The sequence below is a fragment of the Plectrocnemia conspersa genome, unplaced genomic scaffold (genome assembly GCF_051122295.1).
Source record: "Plectrocnemia conspersa isolate PC_06_02 unplaced genomic scaffold, ASM5112229v1 ptg000003l, whole genome shotgun sequence".
NCBI classification, from domain to species: domain Eukaryota; kingdom Metazoa; phylum Arthropoda; class Insecta; order Trichoptera; family Polycentropodidae; genus Plectrocnemia; species Plectrocnemia conspersa.
Genome location: NW_028277167.1, coordinates 667,783 through 694,095, shown reverse-complemented (window position 1 = coordinate 694,095; position 26,313 = coordinate 667,783). Strand labels below are relative to the sequence as shown.

General features: G+C 28.9%; 1 protein-coding gene across 9 annotated transcripts in view; it reads left to right on the top strand.

Moving 5' to 3' along the window:
- Positions 1-26,313, top strand: part of Dys (Dystrophin) — a 623,806-nt gene that overhangs the window by 279,003 nt on the left and 318,490 nt on the right. For all 9 annotated transcript variants that reach the window (XM_088183010.1, XM_088183009.1, XM_088183008.1 and 6 more), the window contains 3 exons: positions 4,739-4,950; positions 11,652-11,806; positions 11,869-12,046. In XM_088183010.1, the coding sequence (XP_088039136.1) occupies positions 4,739-4,950; positions 11,652-11,806; positions 11,869-12,046 (545 nt within the window). The remainder of the gene's footprint in view (positions 1-4,738; positions 4,951-11,651; positions 11,807-11,868; positions 12,047-26,313) is intronic.

Genomic DNA, 26,313 nt, shown 5'->3' with positions numbered 1-26,313 from the left:
TAAAGAAAATCGAGAAATAAAAATGAAAATTTTAATTTTTACGCATGGAAAAAATGTATGAAAACATATTGAAATATTCGCAATTCCAGAAATTATTCATATTTCCAAGATAATATTTTGTTAGCTGTAGATTTTCTCAATGGCTGGTTTTGACTTTTATCTCTTTTAAATCAATATGAATATGTTTAATTTCAGTATTTCTAACGTATTATTTTATAGTCATATTTTTTGAGCATACCGACTCGTAGTAGTAATTTTTATTAAAAATCACATTATTTATTTTCCCATTTATTCAATTAAGCTTCCTTATTGAATTTTATATGTTTTTTTACATTTAATCAACTTAATTATTTATTGCAAAATATCATTATTTATGGTTTCCTTAAATATATATTTTTTTATATTATTTTTACAAATTGAGTTCATATTTTTCTTTTGATTGCGCATTTTGTGTAATAAAAACTTTTATTTAAAAATCAATATGATGTATTACTAGAATGTAAATTATTATCTGATTGACGCTAATGCGCATGCGCGTTTATGTAATCGGTCATGTCGGTTTAATATCATGTTTTCGATCAGTTCTAGACTAATTATTGTCATTAAAAGTTTTTTGTATGTTTTTAATGAATTGTTGAATAGTACTCCATATATATATATATTGTATTTTTTTATAATATTTCAGCGCCTTCAGTTACCGGTTTTCCTGAATTCGTCACGACTCCTCAATTGTTGCATTTGAGGTCGTGTCTGAAAGGTAGTTAATTAAAAAATGGTGGCTTTTAAAGGTGTTTTGGCGCTTTTGTGTAAATTCACATTTACACAAACAATAACTGTAAAAAATACGGCACATAACAAATAATATTAATAATTTACTTTTTACGCGAGTTTTGTATGAAATACTGCCGGGGCGCTAATTAATTTTGAGTTGAAATTACCAAAACATTATTCACCTTTTGCGTTTAATACGTAACGCGAAAAAGAACTCTAGTTTGGGGTTGTTTTTAATAATTAATTCACACCTCCAACCCTTAATGTCTCAAGGCAAATTGCGTTTAAATATTCACGCGCGTATTTAGAATTCATAATTTATTTGTATAGTTTATCTTGCGAGTTGTTTTATATTTATTTTATTAATTTCGTTTTTGTGTAAATATTGTTTTGAAGGTGTTTGTCATGCGTTCAACGGAACTTTTTGATCAGCCACGAATAATGTATTATACAAATGAAGCATGATGAATTAAATTAATTCAATAACAGTCGCAAATTTTAACAGCATGCATTGTTCGATTCGCTAGTTTAATGATCAAACATGTACCCCTTGTTTGTGTATGCTTTTTGATTGGATAATATTGAAGCGAGTGTTTTTTTGTCACTTGTGAATGTGACGTAAAAATAAATAGTGATTTGCTTATAGTTTATATACATATTTTTGCATATCATCAGATTTATTGCTAATCATTAAAATTATAAATACTGTAAATAAATAATATTATACAACTAACAATTACACTGTACAAAAATCTGCATTTTTTGCCACTTAATTTATATGTAAAATTAAAATTACTTACTAGTTTTATTTTACATATTAATTTTATTATGCAAAAGTGTAATATTATACATACATTGATTTTTTTTAAATTAAGTCATCTTTCAAAACTGAAATTTATGTATTTAAGTTGCTATGTTATAAATATTACTACGATAACAAAGCGTTGTGTTTATTATTGTAGTTATGGTGATAATATATTGGTTTAAACGAATAAACGTTATTTTTCATATTCGATTTCGCTATTACGGTAAGTGCTGTTTTATAATGGATTTTAATACAAAAATTAATGATCTATGAATTTTTAATGAAACGGTTAGTAGTCGAGTCGTGAAAGATAGTTGTTATTTAATTTGTTTATTGTAATTAATTTATTGCTGCGTAACGGTTAGAACATATTGTCTTGGGTGGGTTTGATTTGGATTCCGGACGCCAAGCTGGACCAATGTATGCGAAGAGAGAAGCGGGAACTTCTGCGATATTGGCTGGTATGAATCTTAGTCGGCTTTCTCTTGATTCAATTCAAAGTTTGAAGATCTGATGCTTTGAAATCTGACGTGAATATGCCAGTAGAGTGTATATGCCAGTAGAGTCAAAGGAATGGTCCTCAAACAAACTGTCTAAGGTAATTTTTTCTAGTAGTCCGCGTTTCAGTATTTGTATCGATGGCCATTTTAATTTTTTTTTACAGTGGTAATTTTTTTAAACGAGGCAGGTCCAAAATGGTCGTTTTTGGCGATAAACCCAAAAGTACGGTTTATTCGGTTCTATGTTGTAGTTTCGAACGGTTATGTTAATGGTTATGAACGGTATTTTTCGGTAACGGTAAAATGTTTTATTATAAGTCGAATTAGCTTCTGTTATTATTACTTATATACGTTAATCTATTTAATTGTGAGATGAAAGAGTAGTTTGGTTCATGAATTTAACGTTGGTTGTAATATACATACATTGCTGGCGACTGTTTTTTATTGATCACTAATAACTAAATAACTAATAATTATCAATAAAAAATATACTATTTTTTATTGATAATTATTAATTAACGTTAGTTGTTCTTAAGAATCGTGCGTATTTAATTAATGAAAAAATAAAAACAGTGTCGGGCATCGTGTTTCGTACTATATTATAATTGTATGTATTTTTAAATTGATAAATATTTGTTAAATAAGGATCGTTTGTACATTTTAAAACATTATTGCTAGATGGTCATTTAATAATAATAAACGATCAATAATTATTTGCGAAATGAAGCACTATTTGCAGCTAATGTGTCATAGTGATAAAATATTTTTTTTAAATCATACCAATTTTTTTTACTGATTTTTGAAAATTAATTTTATTTAAAAATTTACTTCATATCTATTTGGTTCAACTAACCTTTTAAATCTAACCGTTAAAATAAATTATTGACCAAAATTGTTTCGCAATAACGACATCTTAGAGAAGTGTGTATTTTTTTATTGCAATTTTTCCGTTGCAACATGTCAGGCGTTACCCTAGTGCGTTACAACGGGGGTAAATATTGGGTTGGTCATAATATTTTTAATTTTGAAAATTCAATAAAAAAGTACAGATCGTATGATAATGAATATTTATTTCACTAAAGGAACACAATTGAGTAAATGATGTCTTAAAAATAATGTCATCTAAATCTTGCCACTGGCATTCCTTAAATCTGGTACATAGGTTTTGAAAAACTTATAACACAAAGCGCGTGCTATGTTGGCTATTTCTTTATGAATATTTGCCTTATGTTGGGTTATTGTGGCCGCTTAATTAAACATGATTTTTGATATATCCCTATTAAAAATGCTGCAGAACCTCTACGCAAAATGTGTTTGTTAGGAAACATTTCTTTCAACACCGGTATAGTCACACTGGACGTATGGCAGGTTGTTTGATCTTGGTATCGCTTTAGCAGCAAAACGCTTGCGAGTCCACAAGCCCAGATCTTCTCGTACAAACTCACTCAAACTTGCGCGATTTTCTCTTGGCTTCTTCTGTTCCGTGCCGCATAGTTTTTTCCTCGAACTTACTGTGCCACGATTTAATTAAATTGACACTCGGACATTGATTTATACTGTGTAATTGGTAGTGAGCGCGAAACACGAAATCTTTGTTTTTATAAAACTGTTTTACGCATGCCGAGTGTTATTCCCCCATGAAGCGATCTATTGCGACTAAATTTCCAACGACAAAACTCCCGCTTAGATTCGATTTAAAAATAGAAAAAATTTACAACTACTAATAAATGAAACACTAGACCTAAATCAAAGTATGTAAATCAGTGACATCTATTTATTTTACAATCAATTACTGTCACGACCCAGCTCGATTTATTTTAATTATTCATCTGTGAGATTAGGAAAATCTAGGATATCCTAATCTATGGTGATCGATCGAAGTTATAATTATATAATAATTACTAATTCTGATCAACCAAGGTCTTTTTTGATATTAGTCACCGACGGTTAATCGTTCTAGTAATAATTTCACTTAAGTTATATTTTAGATATTAAAAATATATATCTACCTAAATGTATTCGGATATGATTTTACTGAAAAGCTAGTGAATATATAACTACACTAGTAATACAAATTCATTGTAACATATATATATATATATATATATATATATATATATATATATATATATATATATATATATATATATATATATATATATATATATATATATATATATATATAGCTGTTTTATTATTGTGAAAAAAAATTAGTCGTATAGTGTTATATCAAAATAAAATATGTATGCCTTGAAGCTTTTAATTGAAGTATTAACTCATATTTAATTTTGTAAAATTAAAATTAAAATTTAGCTTAAAATTAGTTTAAAATGTAATACGCATTATGATTTTTATTAAATCAATTACAAAAATCTATTATATCTAAAAAAATTCTAATGATACAGCTAAATAATCTTAGTAATTATACATATATGTTTGTAAATATCATTGTAGCTGAACATTAAAACAAAATAATTATAATATGTATAACGTTCCTCTAATATATTTAATATAAAAATATAATTTTAATTATTTTATCGCATACTAAATATATTCCTGATATTAATATGTATTTTTAAAAGGCATTTGCATGTTGTATATATTTATTAATAATTTGTTTCTTAAAATATGTCTCGATTAATAATATTTTATGTAATTGCAGTGACCAAACTTCGCGAACACTGGGACGAGACCAACTGCAAAGTGATGCAGAGAAAGACGCAGCTGGACGCGATGCTGAACGACTCGCAGAGATACGATGCCAAGAGACAAGAGAACGAAGCATGGCTCCAGAGAATGGAGGGACGCCTAGAAAGGATGGCGGCACCTGCCTACACCGCAGACATTCTAGAAACTCAGCTGCGGGAACAAAGGGTGAGTCCGTGACGAGGCGGCGGAGCCAACTTTGTATTTTTTCTTTTCATCTCTCGGTTACATATTTTCTTATTCTCCTCTTTGAAGCAGAATAAAACGAATACATTCTGGATGTATTCCAACTAAAGAGATCTGCTAGAAACAATAATTAACACTCGAATATGTATACGTATTTTCATCTCTTATTGATCATCTTTTTCTGTGCTATAGTTACTATCATTGTTATTTTTATTATAAACTTTTAGATTTTTTTCTCTTTTAAACGAAATTTAATAATAATTCTTATCAACTTGACTGTGTCATCTGCATGACTACGTCCTTGAGTCTTAGAGTAAAGGTTCATTCTTTATTTATTATAAATATAGCTTTGGTTGCAGTTTAATTTAGCAATTATACGGTCTTGAAGACTTAAATTTTCTTATGGAAACCTGGAATGCGCTATGACGTGTCCGATTTGAAGAATTTGCCGTGAAACGCAATGGCGTGCCAGTGTTGCCAGTTTTCGCGATGCCAATACAGATAACGGAGGCCAGACTTAGGGTCACGTGTCCATGACCGTTTCGCGAAACTTTTTACCCGAAAGGGTTAACACGCCATTGAGTTCGCCTCGCCTATCCGCCGCGGTGCGCTTACGAATTGACACGAAATAAATCGTCGGCAGGCCAAAAATCCACAGGTAGCCTGTAGATTGATTGCATTCCACTTCCGTTTCCGTGTCCGATAGTATCGCCATAGGCAATTACCCGTTCGTACATAAATTATTCGTGCGAACGTTCGACAACGGTTCGATATTGAAATCCACCCTTATAGGCAAGGGTCGGAACGTGGATTATTTTTCTCAGAACGCGGGTGTTTTTAATGTTAACGGTGTACATAAGTATATATATGATACATTAATACGAATAAAACATATCATGAAAGTATAATAGTTATTTTGGACCAACTCCTCGTAGATGTTACCGAAAGTATTTTTGAATTAAACTGACAAGATACGGTCGAGACTCTTATCAACTAAATAAAACATTTTATGTATATTTTACGAGTTTGATATTCCGAAAAATATTTTATATATCCAACTATTTCTATATTAGTTATTTTTATATTATTATCTAACCTATTTTTGTAAATAATAAACATAAATTTTGTTGTATTTTTATTTAGTTCAAGTACATTATTTTTTAACCATATTTCTATTATACTTATTAGATTATTGTAATTATCTTTAACTTTTTAACATTATCACATATGCAATATATTAATTTGTTGTCTGTAAACAGATGTATTTTATATTTTCTTATATTATTATTTATATCATGAATATATAATATAAACAGCAATTGTCCCAATTTAGACCCGTGTGGTAACCCGTGAGATATTATTTTCTCTTTTAAATACACATAATTTATTGTAACTTAAATAATTAATAAAGCATCTTAAAACTATTTTACTTATATCGATATTCTCCAATTTCTTCAATGCTATTCTTCTCTCTATTGTTTCAAAAGCTCTCTTGAAATCCAATAAAACTGCTCCAACGATTTTGTTTTGATCATTTATAACTACTTGTAATGCAGTTTCAATGAAATGTTTTTCTCTGAATCCCGATTGTTGTTCACATCAGTGGAGTAGCTAGGGTATGTGCCGCCCAGTGCGATCCTTAAAATTGCCGCCCCCTCCCCATACATTTTTTGCAGGGTCATAAAATCAGCATTTCTCAAAATAATAAATTGGTTATTATTAAGCTCTTGTTATTCTTGTTATTAATGCATTCAGGGTTAAAAACCACACTAGACGATCCCATAGCGAATATGCCGCCCCCAAGCAAGTGCCGCCCGGGGCGGTCCGCCTTCTCCGCCCCCCCCCCCCCATAGCTACGCCACTGCTTCACATAGAATGTTTAAAGAGCAAATTAAATCATTTAATTGTTTGATTACTACTTCTTACATATATTTAATTTTTTTTTTGTTAAAAATCATCGCATACTAACGAGATATTAAAATATTTTAACTTTCCTACATAAGTTACTTGAAAAATATCATAATATGTGATAATTTGGAGTGGTCCAATTATTTTGTCACACCCCTCTATACTCGACACAGTAAAAAAAACATTTTTTTAGATTTTAATATAAAATGTTGTTATATATTTTTTATTGTTGTGAATAACTAATATTTTAAAACAAGATGGCGGATCATATTAGTTAAGAAACTCAGCCGAGATATTTATAAGATCGCGTTGTGAATACTTTGCAATCGGTTTATTTTTGAATAAATATACATAGAATCGGCCCTGCTCATGAGATCATCTGAAATATGAACAAATAATCTTTAATTTTAAACAATTAGTTTTTAGGTTAAATTAATTGCTAAAAATTCTTAGAAAGTAATGGTTGTTTAAACATTGTAAAGTTTAAGCGTAAGATTTTTAATTTTAACGTGTTTTCGTGATTATAAGACGTTAATTATTAAAATTCTTAATTAAAATATCGTAACAACAATTTAAGACAAATGTAAAATAACACAAAAATCACGATATATTTACAAATACATTGTAAAGATTTTTACATCGTCTTGTGTATGCTTTTTAAAAATAAGCTTTTATTGTTGTCGAGATTGCTGAAGTTACGTTAATATTTAAGAGAGCTACATATAAAGTAATATTTTGTCATATTGTGTCGAAGGTTATTTTTCTACCGCCACCTTGTTTTCTTGTTTATTTCGCAAAGAATCGCAATACGAAAACAATCTCGGCAAACGGCAGATTACAATAACGACGTTTCTCGTTAGAGTAATCCCAGAGTAAGAGTTCACGTCCGATCTTGAAATTGCCATTCTGGGCCCGAGTTCGGAGATCGTTTCAAAACGAGGAGTTTTTATGGTCGTAATTTTATAAAAAAAAAAAACGTGGAGGCTGAGCCTCACCTGCCCGAAAGTTCTCTCCGCCTCTTTCCACCCCTGACCGCCGAACGAGAAGGAGGCGAGGGAGAAAAAAAATAATGATGACAGGAAACAACGTTCTATGTAAACGAGATCCTTCTGCGCCCTCGTAAGTAGCTGTGTATCTTTCGGGTGCTTTTGACGGATTGCCATAATGTGTTTTACCGGCGTGTCCCAAATTGACGGTGAACCTAATTTGCTAATGGGCTATGAATACAAGAAAATATATTACCTTCACTGATTCTGGATACATTATCCGACGCTTTGGCAATTTTAAATAAGCATCTTAAAATGTAATACCAGTTAGCCATTTTTACGCTTCTTAAAAATTAAATAGAAACGCACACTTTGGTTGTCTGCGTTTTATCATTTATAAAATATGTTAAATAATGCATTCTAAAGTTTCGCGGCCCGAGATAACCGCAGCACGCGGCAGTTTTAAAACGTCGGTTTAGCGTTAAACTTTAACTTTAAGCTTGCAAATCTTCTAATTGATGTATTTATCTGAACCTTTTAAGAGCTAACCCGACCCCAGTCCAGGTGTAAAATACGCGTCTGCGGAGATAAGTATCGTGGCTTGAATTCCTAATGGCCTTTACAAATGTTAACCAGACCCCCATGCCGACGATAACTTTGAACACTTTGAACATGTTTTGGCTTAACATATTTTAGCTAAAAAATATTTGTTTCGTCGTTTCATTTTCTTCGCTATTTCTCCAGCTATCTATATATACTTGTATTGTACGTCGTATAATTTTATTATAGCACTATGTTCCTAGTTTCCAGGCAATGAACCGCTACATGTCTTGTCGCAGTTGATTTCCGCTCGTTATCGCCTACCGGTTCATTTCCGACATATCCTTCGTATTTTCCGAGATTTGCTCAATCTTGCTATATAACTTAATGTATTAAATTTTATAATTAATTTTATTAAATTAAGAAAAAAAATGCTTTATATATACACCAATATTAAATATTAAATATTGGTTTTATTTTACTGGCAATATATATAACATACAATAACTTCATATACCTAACTAAGATTTTATGTATATAATATATAATATAAATATTTATATATTCTTTATAGAAAAATAAGCAATTTATTTCGAATATTATAATTTAAACGAGATATATTTTTCGTTGTTGAAAATATTGTATGAAAGAGATTAAACTCAATAATAAAAATTGCTCTCGTTTCTTTGAATTGTGTTTAAAAAATATGAGAGAAAATATTATATTTTTATGTACAATCATATTTTTTTATAAATTGCTTTCATGCTAAATCATAAAACAGATACAGTAAACAGTTTTTTAACCTTATATTATAACAGTAAAATATTCACTTTTTGCACTTTAATTCCACAATGAAATCAGCTGAAAATATATCTAAAATAATGTTATTACTCATTGCCAATTATTTTTAATCATCATTAACTATCTATAACGGAGATTTTGATTTTTGATGGTTAATCTTATATATTTAAATAACTATTATTCTCAAATTTCACGTAATAACAATTTTTGCATTTTTTTTATTTAATCTAATAATTTTGTATTTAGTGTTAAACTTTTAGCTATGCCATAATTAACCAAAAAAAATATAAAATCGACTTTATGAAAAAAAAACTGTTGATCTTGTTTCAAATATAGCACGGTTTTAAAAAATTTTAGTTGTTAAAAATGTTTATAATTATAAATTTAAATTAAAAAAAGTTTTTTCAATAAAATTTAAAAATTTCGTCCAGCAAAAACCCAAAAATTTAGGTTGATTTCTGTATAAAAAAGTGTAGGAAAGTTTTTTATTTTATTGCTATTAAGATTTTATCATCTATTATAAAACATAATTTAAAAAATATCTTAGGGAAAATAGTAATGAGATTAAAAACGTTTTGAAATAAGAATTGAAAAATCATGTTTTTCAGTATATATTTTTTGTCATTTATGTGAGATATAAAAAAATTTGAGGACATATTGAAACATTTTTTCTTCTAAATATAGCTTTTGTATATATCTGGACTAAATTCTTTCTATCTTATTTCCAAATAGTGGCTATTACCTTCGGTATAATATATTAGATAAAAAATATATGTAAATAACATTTAAAATACCGTAAAAAATTTTGTAATGTTATAATATATATATAATTAATATATAATATATAATTTCTTTTCGACCATTGTGGCGCATTGGGGTAACCTGTTAGGCCACGATGGTCTTAATTTAATCTAAAAAAAAATTTAAAAAAATTAAAAATAAAAATATTTTTCTACGAAACTGAAAAAAAAAATCATTTTGATTTTTATTAATAAACTTTTAATCTCTCTTTTTTTATTAACTATTAAGTTTTTAACGGAGCTACGAATTTTTCAAATTTTTAGTATCCATTTTGCAACTAAATTATGCATTAGACTTTAGTCGAGATATATACAAGATATTTTTTTTAAATTGGATTCATGATTTCACTATAATAACATTACAATCAATGATATTAATAACTAAATAATTTAAAATTTGTATAAAATTAATTTAATTTCTATTAAAAATCTTTCTCAACTTCTTTACGTAATTTAAGATTTCAAATGTTTTGAATGATCGCGATTTTAGAACTTATTAACATGAACAAATCTATTTTCAGTACAAATTTCATGAAATGTTTTTTTGTTCTTAAAAACCCACATAAATGACAAAAATATAAAAATAGGAATTTAAAAAAAAAAATTATAATTTTAATTTATATTTTTTACCTTGTACCTTTCGTTTTGTTGTTACGATTTACTATTTTTTAATAGCCGCGATTTTGAAACACTAGCGGATCAGACTGTCTGTGATCTAGCCTTAAGCCAAGATATTGTAGTTTTTTTTTCATAAGTCAAATGTTTGTGCTGATTTAATCGTGTGTTTACTAAAATAAAATAAGTACTTTTGCTTTTCATACTCTTGACATTTTGGCTAATGTGACAATTTGAGGGGCGGGCACAGATTGTCACTGTCTGCTAACTATCCTATAAAAAAACTTTTGCGCATCGATCGTAATTTGAGCAGCTGAAAATTTGACAACGCTATCGTGGATCACGTTCCATTTATGACACTTGTCAATACGATATAGCATTCCTTTATATTTGTAAAGACACAAAATCTGATCTATGTATGATCCATTTGAAAGATAAATTTACCTAATGCGTCCAAATATCAGATTATCTGCGTCGGCGTGACGAATACACTTGTTCAGCAAATCACAAATATTAATGAAAAATTGTTTTAATACGTTTTTAAATATTTTCAGGCTCATATGTGTTAAACATATTTTTTTTGCTGAATTAAAAAAAAAATGTTTGGAAAATGCTCCTATAATAAATTTTATATGCGATTCAAATGATTGTCGAGTTCTTAAGTAAAGTCTTGAAATTTTAGCGAAAGAATAATAAATACCTTATCTTGTGTCGTCGGGTTATGTATAAGTTTTCTTGTTACATTTATTATGTGAAAGTTTTAATAATACAAACCGAAAGTTTTCCTTCAATACAACTCGTTATAAGTAAAGTAAATACATATTATCATAATAACTTCAGTGATTATGTAATAAGATAAACATCAAGTACAATTTGACGCACTTCTTATTTAAATAATTTTATTGGCACAAATATTTGCAAAACAAGTAAGGTTTATTAAAAATATTATGGACCGCTTAATAGATGGTCCTTTATTATATTTACATACTTTAATTTCACAACGTATTTTAAACATATTTAAAAAATATTTCAGTCGTTCCATGCTGAGCTCCACCAATACAAGCACAACGTCGATCTGTTCAACCAGCTGACCCAGAAGCTGATAGCCGTGTATCAACAAGACGACACCACCAAAATCAAACGCCTCACCGAACAAGTCAACGTTCGATACGCGAACCTCACGGCCAGGTACCACCCTTTCAACCCCCAACCGCCAGAGGCGTTTTCTCATCCACACTTTTCAATTTCAGCATCGTCAACCGAGGCAAGCTACTGCAATCTGCCATGAATTCTTTGCAGACCTTTGATAAATCTTTGGACAAGTTCTTGGCATGGCTGAGTGAAGCTGAATCGTACATGGAGGCTGTAGAATGCGAATCGGAGAGAGCTAACTCAACTGCGCCTCAACCACAGCACACACTTCTAACGGTGAGTCTTGATTGCTTAATTTTATAAATGTCTATATCTTCTTCGTTTGTCGTCAGTCTCTTTATAAACGATACATTTATAATAAAAAAAATGCTGGTAATCATTAAATTATAATGTTTTCTAATACTCTCAGTAAAATTTTCGCCTATTTTCTGATTTTATATAAATAAATGGATAATTTATTTATCTATTTGCCCTTATTCTGTTATAATAAAATTAAGCTTTTTCTATATATTAATTTGAAAAACTTAAAACTCGTTCACACTTTTCTGCGACAATACGTTTTTACTTATGTTGAACTTATATCACTCGAACTCTTGATTAATTATGTTTCGATTTTATTCATAATTTTGGAAAATTGTTGTACCTGTTCTTTTTCACAACCTTATACTTATTTTACGCCATTATTCACAGTATCGATTTGAGACACGTGGTCGTTAACGACGCAAAAGGCATTGTTGAATTTTCGTAGAAGGAAATTTCCGCTTTTTTTTCTTGCGGGGCGGTTTTGGGTTTCGCTTTTTCTTTATTATTTCGTTAATGACGCATTAGCTAGATGAATTGGCGCAATTAACTTAGCCAATATGGCTAAAAGGCGATGTGATATTGAGGAACAATGACGTGATCAATTATAATATATATTGTATTTCATTTTAGTTCAGTAGTAGGGATTCTAAATCCCGGCACTTTTTTGGAATCATTCTCTCTGTTAGATCATGGATTTGAGATGTTTTTGTATCAACGTTAGATTCATGTAATTATAATATTAAATATAATTTAAATGAATAGTTAATACTTAATGTAGATATGTACATATAGTACAAATATATATTTTGCTATTAAAAATAGTATGGTAAGAAATGTATTCAAGAGCTATTATATCCATTTTTCTATAATAAATATCTCTGCCATAGAAAATACACCTTAACTTTTTGTAGACGTAGGCTTAATCGTTTGTATCGCTTTATGCAGCGATATATATTTGGCGTGCGTGATCCATTGCTTTCCAATATCTAGAATTCTTTCCTTAACCGTTTATTTCCATGAAATTACTTTATGCGTTCTGAACTATTTCAATCGATGTATATTTACCATTAGTTTTTTCAGAATTAAATAAATAATTGTATTAATAAATTTAATTTAAATTTCTTTGATTGGAGTCATCATAGCAATTGTTGAATTAAAGCTTAGTTTATTTATTTCTGATATATTTAGGTTCTAAATAATATCAGATTTTTTGCGATTTGTTTTGAGAAATTTTGCAGTATAAATTCATAGTATAAATAAAAAAATCGTTAAGAGCCGATGACGCAAATTTACGTCATCTGTGAAACTATTGTTTGACGTATAAAAAAAATATTAGTATCATGTTTTGCTATTATACAGCACAGTGAAATCATCCTAAAATTGAGTTACAGGCTTCTCATAGCTCGCGTTTGACGCTCGCGCACCTCATAAATCTTATTAATTCTGCTTAATAATCTGAATTTATAATTGTATAAACTCATCACTTCTTAATGCGACACTATCCGAGGGTCAATCTGAGAGATGGCATCGCTTTCCATTTTATTTCAAAGCTCACCTTTTACGGCCCCGCGTTAATTGCGGTCCAACCCGAAAGGGAATTTAATTTTTCGCTTCATAATTAATTAATCCGGCCACGCGGCGCAGAATTAATTTCGCATTTTCTATAATAGACGCCCCTAGTAGTCTTAGTACTAGCTCGTTTTCGTCCTTTTGTCTCGCTCCTTTGGAATAATGAACGCAACACGCCTGGAAACTGGTTTTATCCGTCCATTTTCATCCCCGTCCGCATTACGACCCTACAGGATATATCCTCATATACCCTGCATATATTTGTGTCTAGAAAATGTCCATAAGAGTTGTTACATCTTCAATACTATACTTAAACAATATTGAACTTTCGAGTATGTGCACTGTGCTGGCGTTTTATGAGCTATTCGAGTTGGCTAGAATAGCTTTCTTTCGTTATGGTATTCCGATATGTTTCAGCGATGGTATAAGCTTGCTTGAATAGTATGGCGTGACGAACTTAATTCTGTAAAATAATATAGTTTCGTTTATAATATAGTAGGTAATTCCAGTAGTATTAATATCTTCGACGCAGCAGAAGTGCAATTTCGTAGTATAATATTATCGAAATGCATTTTTCACATTTTTTCCCTAATAATATTATTTACTAGCTGCGGTACCTCACGATAGTGAGCGACCGACAGCTCGTTAATATTTATTGAATGATAGCATTTTCACTGTTCTTTTCAAAAAGCAAGCCTAAAATAGCTAGATATAAATAAAGTGTGTGTGAAATTCTCAAGAGGAATGTTTGTCTGGACCAGATCGAATGATCGAAATGGATGCTGCGGGTTTTTTAGTTTCGAATGTGTAGTAATTTAAATATTTGGTATAAGCTCTTCTGGATTCAAGTTCAGGCTGAATGATCGTATGTTCCTAATTGAAAGCGAAATAAAACATTTCAGTGAAAGTTCCAAACGAAAGTAGGCGATTTTATGTAACAAATTTTGTTATATTTTAAACTTGTTTTATCATTTTCAGTTAGGTTAGATTAGGTTTATAAAATATTTAATTTATATAGAGGTGATTTTTGGACTATATTGATTATTTATATATTTTTAAAATATAAAAGGTATAATATTTTTTATAAAAATCGCTACAAAAAAGATTTTTTTCAAAAAAATATCGTTAGTATTTATAGTATTTTTTATTATTTTTAATTTTATAATTTAACTTTTTATTTTACATATAGTTTTTAGAACAGATTCTTATTTTTATAATAATAAATACCTCACCTAAGTTATTACCTTATTTCATAGTTTTAAAAATAGATATGGAAACTGTTTATGACTTGTATTTATAGAGGAAAGGTTGAAAGGTTCTATTCAATTGTATTATTTTTTTACTATGTTAATACATCTTGTTACATATTTTTGTGACAAGCTTTCAGTTATACGCTGGTAAAACATATTTTTAAATATTTCTAGTGAAAGTATTTTTTTATTTAGTTATTACCAATAAAATTCATAGCGCGACTTTAACAAAAATAACTATGCAACTTTAGAGAAAAATAACTTTTTGTGCGATTTTTGATGAAAAAACTTTATTATTGTAATTTAAAATAATAACTTGTATATAAATATAAAATTTAATATTCAACAATATAAATAGCTATTGAAATTGAATTTTACAAACTATGTAAAAAATATGTTCGAAGCTGAAAACTGCGTGAATTATATTATTAATCTTATTTGTGACAAAAATACTGTTTGTTTGCATATCGTCAGTTTTTTCTCAATTATATATTTGTTTTTTAAATTAATAAATAATGTAATATTGTGACAAATAAAATCATAAACATACACATTTAAAAGGTATCGAACTAAACGTGTTTATGCTTCTTCCGTATGTTATATTTCTAAATTTGATACCATCTTCGGAAGATGTGTACTTTTCAGGCGATTTATGGGCTATTCGAGTTTGTTCGAATAAATTTATTTTGATATATCCGCGGCTATAAATCTGAGGGTTTTTTATGTATGGGAATGTCGTCGTACAATTTGTAAATCTCTTTGACAGTTTTGATTAAATGTTTGATTTATTAAACATTTTTCTATCAATTTTATTCATCATTTTAAAAAGCAAAATATGATAAGTATGCTTAAAAAATAATTTTGATTGACTTTGAAGATTCAAAATTGTTAGGCTGTGAATTTAAAACTAGTTAAAAGTCCGGTTAATATGTTATAATTTAACTTTAAACACAGACGAGTTTTTTATCTCTTTTGTATAAGATTGCTTCTTTAGCAACTTCAAAAGTTGTACTTAATTGGACGAGCCCCAGATTTTGTTCATAATCACCACCTTTTAGAACCGTAAATTTATTTTTAATATAAAATATATACATAGACGTACAAGCTCTGAAAGGTATAAGAAGAAGGGAGAATTAACCACCCCTTTGCCATACTTCACCCAGACACTGTTTTATATCATTTCGCTTTGAATTACATTACAATAAATTATTGTATTATACGCTTCAACTTCTGTTTCGATACACAAGTTTGTGACTCCATTCGGATTCGTTAATTATAACGACCCGTTGAACTTAGCATTTTAATAATTCATAAATATGGACCGAATCCCGGGGCGTTTATTGCCCGCAAAAGGGCCCCGCAAGTTGCCCTTACGCTTTCCGGATCCTACGGGTTTAATTACGGGGTGCTTTGTCGTTAAAATGCACGCATTCTAACTCTGGTTTCGAACCGACCCCGAATTGTCCGCACGTTTGTGCTGCGTCATCGAACACCTAATGGACCCAATCTTGGGCTATTGATTATACAGACGTGTTATAAAAATACAACTCGTTGAATTAACTTGCGTATTCACACTAGCGAGCGGTTGGGTGCTTTCGCACTAATGTGAACACGCGTGGCTGAATGTATGCGTCATCAAAGTCCGCATGACAGTTGATTTATATTGAGTGGACATTTATATCTTAATAAAAACACAGACATGCTACTCTTGTCATATGTTGCGCGTTTTACGATTCAGTCAATTTTTATGATCTAGCTGTGCAACGAGAATTTTACACTTTTATCGCTTCAATGCATCATATTTTATGCAATTTGTGGGATAAAACAGTGTTTAGAAAATGAAGAGTACGACTTTTAATAAATGCGAGTCGAAATATTATATAAGTATAATATATTTTCAAACGAAGTACTTCTGTTTTTTTTTTATTTTCGATAAGAAATTTATTAATCTTAGAGTACGCTCGGGATAAGGATGCCGGTTTGTTATTGTGTGCGTGTAGATGTTTATGAGAGGGAGAAGCGATGTAGCGTGTACTTCGTTGCCTCGCTTTCTCTTTTAAGGACAGTCGCTGATTCGTCAACGCTGGTATTCGTCATTAAAGTGCAGTGTGGCACAGAAGTTCGATCTTCTCTAGTGATTTATTTTATATAATTTTGTGTTGATATTGGTTTAATCCAGATATGCCCACTGTCCCGTGGGTAGGTCACTAAGCTCGTGCCACTGTTTTTATTTATAAATGAAATTTTAAGGGAACAAAATTTCTAGGGCATATCTGGGTTAATTGATATCAAGGCTTCAAATATACACTGTAAGTTATTCGTTCTCTTACCCGTGGATTAAAATATTTTAATTATTTTTTTATTAATCCGTACTTTGTTGGCTTTTTTACACTATTCTCTGTAAGGCTTAAAAAAGTTAATATTCTTATCGTTGCGCCAATGATAATTTTTTAATTTATTCAATGGATTCTAATGATTTAATAGAGTCATCGAGCCATTAAACAATCTGCGAATAATTTCTTTCCCCATATAATATCTTTTTGCTTTTGAAGAATAGCTAAAAATTTCATTATTTTTTTGACTAGTGAAAGATTTTGAATTTTGCAAATATTTAATTAGACATCAATGTCCGGTTTCTTTGATTATATAATATATTTTTAATTTTCCGTTGAAATTTCCAACTTAGCTCAGATGTATGTATGTTAAATAAACATATATTTTCTTTTAAAACAAAAAAAATAAATATTCTGAGCAAAATTGTTTTGAGCCACACAGTTCACGCACACAATAACAAACCGGAATCCTTATCCCGAGCGTACTCTACACATTTATAAAATTTAAAAAATGTGTGTTTAATATTTAATTTATTATAAATAATGCATCTCTCAGTTGTTGCAATTACAATAAATTATTTAGTGATAGTATGATTTTATCTTTACAACTGAAATGAAAACTTTTTTCAAGTTTTATTTAATTAAAAAAGTGTTTAATCTTAGAGAGACAATATTTTTTTAATAATAAATATAATTTGGTAGAAACTGTTTTCACGTTCAATATAATCTTAATTATATCTTAAATTATATTTTTAAATATAATTAAAAAAAAAGTAATATAGTTTTTCTGTAAGTTAATAATTAGTTGTTACTAGGCGACTCAGCTGTACGATAGTCGCGATCGCGTCCCTTATTTCTGCATCGTCGCTGCCAGGAAGCTAGCGCTTGAGAACGCTTCTCTTGTACGAGTCATCCGGCTTCTCAACGTACTTGCCAATCACAAGGATGTTTTCGGCGATAGATGGGAGCTGGTAAAAAATATGTGGGATGGTGTTGATTTGTTTTAGGTTTACACCATTATTGTTTTTTTTTAATTCTTTAACCTCTTTAAACCTTAATTTTTATTTTTCGTAAAAAATATTTTTTTTTTTACTTATTTTATTAAGTACATTAAAAGGGTGATGAAATTACTGAAAAAAAATATTAAAGGAGCATTTTTGTGTTTTGAAATAATATGGTATATTTTTAAATAATATGTTGTACACTGTAATATACAAAAAGTCCCGGTGAAAATAAATCGAAAATGTGCACTGGGTCGAAGGAGGTTAATATTTTATGGGTTTGCCATAGAGTAGCGATTGCATCCTGTCTTCTTTACCGTTGCAGCCAGTGCGTGAGCGCTTGAGAACGCTTCTCTTACTCGAGTCATCCACGTTTTCTGCAACCTTGCAATACAATTACTGCTTCCGAAATATTTATTGTGCATGTATTTGTAATAAATAAATTAGATTCTGAATGTAAATTCGCCCATTATCCCATCTTATCGTTTTGTCTTGGCTCTAAAAAAATTCAGACACGTCGATAATTGACGCAATAATGTCAGTAATTTATAATGCGATCTTTTGCCATTAAAAGCTGTTCCTAAACTAGCTGCTGGTGTTAAGGGGAGAAACTTGTAATGAAGCTAGCTCGTTAGGGAAGAAAGCATAAGTTGTACTGCGCCGTAAATCTAAACGAGGTGTCCGTGAGAGCCCTCTGTAAATTAATTCCCTCAAAAAGTCCTGCAGCAGCCACGGGAGGTGACACGCCTCCTTCGTTTAGCAGTTGAGATTATGTGCCAGGGTGAGGATGATACACACTTAAAAAACCACGGGAAGTACGCTCTTCAAGGCAAAGTAGATAGTGGCAATCTACACTATAAATAAATTATTTTAGTGTATAGCACTTGAACTATTTAAAATGATATACGCTAAATCTGACGTGTATAAAATTTTGTAGTATAACGTCATTTTTTGTTATTATTATTATAACGAGAGAAGGCGAAGATTTAAAGATAGGCTTGTCATTCTATATATTGCTTTCTCATAAGTTAGGAGATTGCTTACTTTGTTTTGTATTATGATAGCATAATGTTTACATATCAAATGTCCCATTATCGCATTATCGACTTATGAAGGGGAATATAATGCGTCATTTATTATCGACGCGTCTCGAAATAGAGTGGCAAATGAAGATTTACAGTCGAGGAAAAGGATAAAATCGGATATGGCCGTAGTCGAAGAGGAGGAAAACCATATTTTTATCTTATTGTAGCCTTAAGAGCTTTCGAAAAGCTGAAATTACGTCGTCGCACGTACGCGACGTTATCGCAATAAAAATTCTTCTGGCGACTGTCGTCTTCTTTGCCCTTTCGAGATGAATTAATAATAATGGCGAGTGCGAATATCCATTATGCAGAGTTTATAGTATGAGAGGTCAGTCTTTGCGAGAAGTTCAGGCTTAGAATTTCCATTGTTATGAATTTAATTAGTATCTGTCTGTAGAATTTGGATGTTCATTTCGTTGTTCGAGGCTTTCACAATTGTTAAATATTTGTATATTGTCATTTGTGAATTTAAAAAAATGGTTTTAACTATAATATGGATCAAAAATTAAAATATTATAAAAATGCTATTGCCACAAAGATAATATATATTAAGGATATACAGAATGTATTTTTGTTTATTTTCTGTAAAATAATCATTTCTCAACGTTAGCTTTGATACATTATTAAAAATATTTTTAATTTAAAATTTTATCATTAATTGTGATACAATAATATATGTTGTATATATTAAATATATTTAAACCTATTTTCTAAATTAAAAATGTAATTTACGAATTTTTATAGTACTAAAAATTTTTGGAATCAAGTGCAACAATTTTTTTTAACTAATTTAATATTAATGACAGAATTATGTATAAATTATTTTATTTTTGTGACCAAAAATATACAAGAATAAATTTATTATATTTTTTTTTTGGTCATATTTAATTGAATATCATATAAAATAATAAAGATTAAAATTAGATTGGGTATCTAAAAATAGCCCAACGTTGCCCTTTAAATTAATTAATAAAATATTTCATATTTGATAATCTTTTTTTGTAAAAAAAATGACAAAATAAAAGAAACACAAGAAAAGCAATTATTACGTATAAAAAATGTTTCTCTATTTTATGTAATTAATTTAGTAAAAATTTAGTTTATTTATTTTATTTATATACATATATTTTGCATTACCTCTGCTTATTTAATATACATAATTAATTACAGTAACGAGCAATTAGCATAAATACATTTAAATTGTTTTTCGACCAAGCTACCCTTTATTTATCATTATTTTTGTTATCCGACTGTTAAATAGCGATTATTTGCCATCTGACCTTTCACCCATATCACATGTATCCGACTTAACCGAGATTTATAATACACACACATACATACACACATAATCCGGTCGTAGCTTTTCTATTTGTTTAGCATAAACAACGAGCATATACACACGCAAAAGGATATTCTCAAGGCTCCTGAGGGAATCCTGCGTGCGAATAATGTAATTTTTCCCAGTTTCCTCCATTCAGATCACGAACTAATAGAGCAAACCCGAAAATAATTCCCATAACCTGCGAAGATTTCGTTTATTGTTTTTCCTTTTCTCTGTCCCGATACCTGTTTTATGGATCAACCCTTTGGGACCTGTAAAAAAGGAACTCTTCAATTACTGAAATGACTATTTTCTGATAGCACTGTTTCTTCTCTGCGATACGCAGTTAAGGATTTACTTTTTTATAAATATATATATTTTATGGTTTATATATATTTTTTATATATTTAAATTATAATATTTTTCAAGGCAAAATTCAGATGGCGTTATATCAACCCCTATTTTAGTTTCAATCGCGACCGCTAGATGCATCTAAATATATTTTAAATTAATAATTTTTATGAAAAAATATTGTCGTTTATCAAATTATTTAAAATTATTTCCTGTTATTTACGCTTAAAATACTTTTAGCGCTTTTCCGATGAAACACAATTTATGGAAAATTGGTTTGAAACCTGGCTAAATTTTTTGTTCAAATGTGAGCCATGAGGGAAAATTTTCTTTTAAATTTCAACAGATTCCGTTACGTCGTCAGTGCTCGTGAAAATTCTCTCATATATTTTATACGTAGGTATCGTTAAATTAAATTAATGTTTGTTTTAATTTGACTCTGGCTGGCGTATTATATAATATAATACAATATTTTATAAGGCGGGTGTATAAATTTAATTTTAAGCTCCGGCGGTATTTCCTGTTATTAGATTGATATTATGAAAGTTTACGGCATTATTAAAATAAGGAGCGTTTAATTAAATACACTAAATATACTCTCTCTTTCTCTCTCTTCTCCTCCGGTAAACCGGGTGGTTACTAACGAACGTGCCTTCGCTTATTTTGTGTGTGTAATTTATACAATGAATAACGACTTTATTTTTTGGTACACCTTGTTATTAAAATATAGCGCTTAATTTATTTTACTGTAGACGATAAACTGTTTTATCGAGTAAAGTTATATTATAAACGATATAATATTATCTTTTATGCTTAATGAATTCCATAAGGATTATTCATATTATATATAATCATAAAGCTTATAATATATTTCAATACAAATTTGTAAATATATAACCATTTTCACAATTTTTTAATTAATTTAAAATAAAAAATTTTGGGCAATAAAGAACTTAATAGAAATAATTACAAATTAAACTTTTTATATTTATTGTAATATTAAAATTATAGATATATGTTACATATTACAATATAAAATAAATAAGTTTAGTTAAAATAATGTAAAGTATTTTTACAAAGATAAAATAATTTAATTAAAATGTAAAATTACAAGCTATATCAATTTATTTTTGTTTTTAATATATCGTCTATTTTAATTGCGATTTTTTTTATTTAATTAGTTGGTAGACATCTGCCGGTGATTTGCTTAAAAATAATATAATTCAATTTGCTATTTAAGCATTTATACATTAATCAAATTCATATTAATTTACTGCTTCTAATTTATAATTTTCTTACTTAATAATATTGTTTCTTATTAATGTCTTATGTAAACGTCCTACCAATATTCATTAAATATTTTGGTTGATATAAAAATATCATAAAAATATAAATATTTTTAATTACAACCTGTATTATTTTTTTTAAATATTGCTACAAAAATAAGACAAGTTTATGTTTGATTAAAAATACACATTGAGTTTATCTTAATATTTTTTGATAAAATTTTGCTTGAACAAATAATACAAATTTGCTTAGAAATTGTTTTCATGGTCATCCTAGACATTTTCGTAAAAAAATATCTGACGGGAGCTACAAATAAAACAATAAAAAATCATCTCATAATAGAACAATAAAATCATTCTGAGGGGAAAAAAAATATTTTTGCGTACTCTTTCTCTGAAATTTTAGGACAATTTTTGCCGCTATTTTAATTTTTGGCAATCCTAATTATTGTGAGCGGTTTTAAAAAGTAAATATATTATATTATGAATGTATTTAAAGTTCTTGCTTAAAAATATGATTTTTTTTAATAAAAATGTGTTCTGTTGTAAAAACTTTTAGTTAATTTTGTTAATATGCATTTTTATATATGCTTATATAAGCAATCAAAGCTCTTTAATAATAAAAATATGGCTAGTTTATTTTTTTATGGTTTAATGTACGCATTTTTATATATTCTTTTATAAAAATGCGTACATATTTAATTGAACAAAATAAAAAAACAGCTTTACTCTATTTTAAGTAGTAGCTAGTTTATTTTTTTTATGGTTTAATGTACGCATTTTTATATATTCTTTTATAAAAATGCGTACATATTTAATTGAACAAAATAAAAAAACAGCTTTACTCTATTTTAAGTAGTAGCAGTTTTGGTGAAAAAGCGAATCTTTCATGCTCTTTATAAAAAAAGAGTTTTTATTTTTATACGGTCAAGTGTACGCTTTTTATACAAAAAAATAGTAGTATGAAAAACAGCATTTCTCTTTTATTATTTATAAGAGTTTTATGTGAAAAAAAATAAACTTTCCCGCTACGTGGCTGAAATATACGCTCTTAAAAACTGCTACTAATAAATTTTAAAAAGTTTTTTTATTATATTTGGTATTATTTTAAAAGTTCAAAAGCTCTCTACGTATTTGCCATAAAGATTATTTTATTACAGATTGATTCGTTACCAATGTTTTTATTTAATACCAAAATTATAGTAAATTATCATAAAAAAACATATTTTAAAATAGCGTACAATGTTAATTATTAGGATCTGGGCATTCTGGCGTCTGTTTTGCGCTACGTGCTTATAATTTTGCGCTTCGAGCTTATACTCTCATGTGTGCGATCATTATTTAAACATTTTTATTATTATTATTTATTTATTAGTTCTTTAAATGCACTTAAAAAACTCAGATAATAATGATAAGAATAAAAAATCTATGTCAGCTATTAAAAAAAACTATTTAATTGGTTTTTAGAGCTACATGTGACTGTGTAAAATAAAATTACATAGTTTTTTAAATATAATATACATTTTGTGCTATGTTTTATGTGCAGTTGCAATAATTTTTACGTCTACGCATGACACATTATTTTATGTACACAATATTGCACTAAAAATATACTTGCTTTGAAAAAGCTTTGTTTTGCCCTTAAATTTTAATAATTTTAAAACGTACGAAACACGACGACTGACATTGACTCTTATCTATTTATATTTTTCTCGTGATTTTTGTCTGATTTTCTTAAATAATTTAAGTTCAATAATAAATTAGCAGTAAATAAAAATAATTAAGTCGATGAGAATGTTGTAAGTAGTATTTCTTATAAAGTTCTTTCGGAAAATCGTAACTGCCAAAAAAGAATGAGTAATATAAAATAATATTTCATTTAAATAAATTGGGGTGTAGTGCTCTGGCCTATGGTATACAATTTTAGGAGGCATCCATAAGCGGTCGGTCAAAAAAATATTTCCATACTTTTTTATTCTAAAAAAATAAATATTTATCTCTCGTATTTAAAAAAATATTATTACCGATAATAAATGGCACACCGTTGTCTAATTGAATTTTATTATTACTTGTAGTTGTATAACACAATGAAGGATCAGCGTATGAATTATTTTTAAAAGTACCTGAATGAAGGGAATATTGTTTGAATGATTCTTATTGCTTGAAACGTGAAATATTCATAGATAGTCAGACAGATAATTGGTCATAAATGTCGACAGCTCAAATCGAAATTTTCCTTGCTATTTTATTATTTAAAAAAAAATATATAGTTTCCAAAAAATGATATACAGGAAAGTGAAAAAGAGAATTTTAATTTTTCGAGAAATGATAAACATAAGAAACCAGAAACAAGGTTTTGAGCCCAAAACGCAAAATTATGATTGCGATACAAACGTCTACAAGCATAGATTAAAGCGAGACATCTAATAAGCTAATTTTTTTATTTCATAATAGCTTATATGTATACTATAAATTTTGTTTCATATATTATATATATTTGTCGACAGCAAATTATATTAAAATCAGTGTTGTATCAGTGCATAATTTTATATTTATGACAAATAACTATTGAACCTGAATAATAATAAATATAAAAGAGTTCAATCTGAAATAGTTTAAAATTATAGAGCATTTCTTAAATAATAATATTAATATTTGCAATTTTTTTTTTAAGAAAATTTTTGTTTTTCACAAAGTTGATAATAATAAAAATAAAGAATTTATGTTTTTGCAGTAATTTAGCAAAAAATATAACAGAATAAAAAAATTAAAACCTATTATAAAAATCGTATTTTCTTAAAAATATTTGTTTTAATTAGATTCTAGTGGTGAACTTAAAAGTAGCTTGCAATTGTGTGTTCTTATTATTTTGAAGTGCCTCACAATATATATTTTTATAAAAGTATATAAACACCCCGTTATTGGCGCGAGTTTTCCCATAATTCCCGGCGCTCGAGAAAGTTTTACTTTGTTTGCCATTCGGCATTCATTACGCCATTATTTAGTTTTATTATTCCTCCGGCTGCTAATAGTTTGCGAATGCGACACTGCAGCAACAGCAGCCTACTACCTACTCGGCTAGGTGACTTACAACAGTCGTTTTTACGTTAGTTTGGTTTTAATTGCTGCGAACTCGAATTAACAGCTCGGCGAGGCCTTTGTTTGGATAATTTCTGGACCGGGATTAACGATTTTCTCATTAGGCGGACCGGTAATTGTGTTACGGCGGTCTTGCTCTCTACCACCTGTCTTTCGGAGCATTTAGGAAGCTCTAAGCGTCAACATCTAATGCTGTACGCTATAACGACTGCATCGTTGCAAATTACACAATGTCGTTAAATTAATAACGAAGGTTCCGCTGTCACGACGGCGGTTAACTCACGGTTAAACTGTTGACGTGACGTGCGGTTAAATCGCACGTTAACTCTTTCGCGTGACGGTTCAACTGTCGCTGGCTCCACAGTCGACTGATTAAATTGGTTACATGCTGAATTTAGATGGTTGTTTGAAAATTAAGTTTCATACATATAATGAGGTACTGATTCGCTCCTTATCGTTGCTCTTATTACTTGTGGTTTGAACTAGGGCTTATTTAAAACAAAAAACACCCTATACTTAGCATAATTTATTAACATGCAGTGTACAAATAGTTGTATTTTTCAGTAAAGGTATATTTTCACTCGTGAAGTGCAAATACATTTACACCAGTAGATATATATTTCTACTAGCGAAAATATATTTTGACTGATAGGCACTAGTGACATTAAATGCTGTTCTAAAATGTCTCTACAACTCAATTTGACAGTTGCGAAACGTCAATTTGCTGTTTAGACCCAAACTTAACGTACACGCATTAACCAAAACCAACTTTACCCAAATTAATTAAAATTTTAGAATTTTCTTAAAGTGAAGCCTAAAATACAAACTTAGCCAGTTTAACTCTCTTGTTTGTTCCATAGTTTGTCATAGCATTTTGATATTTCGTAATTGTTTAAAAATATGATAGTTACCCTTACCAATATGATAACGGACTTTTGATATAAT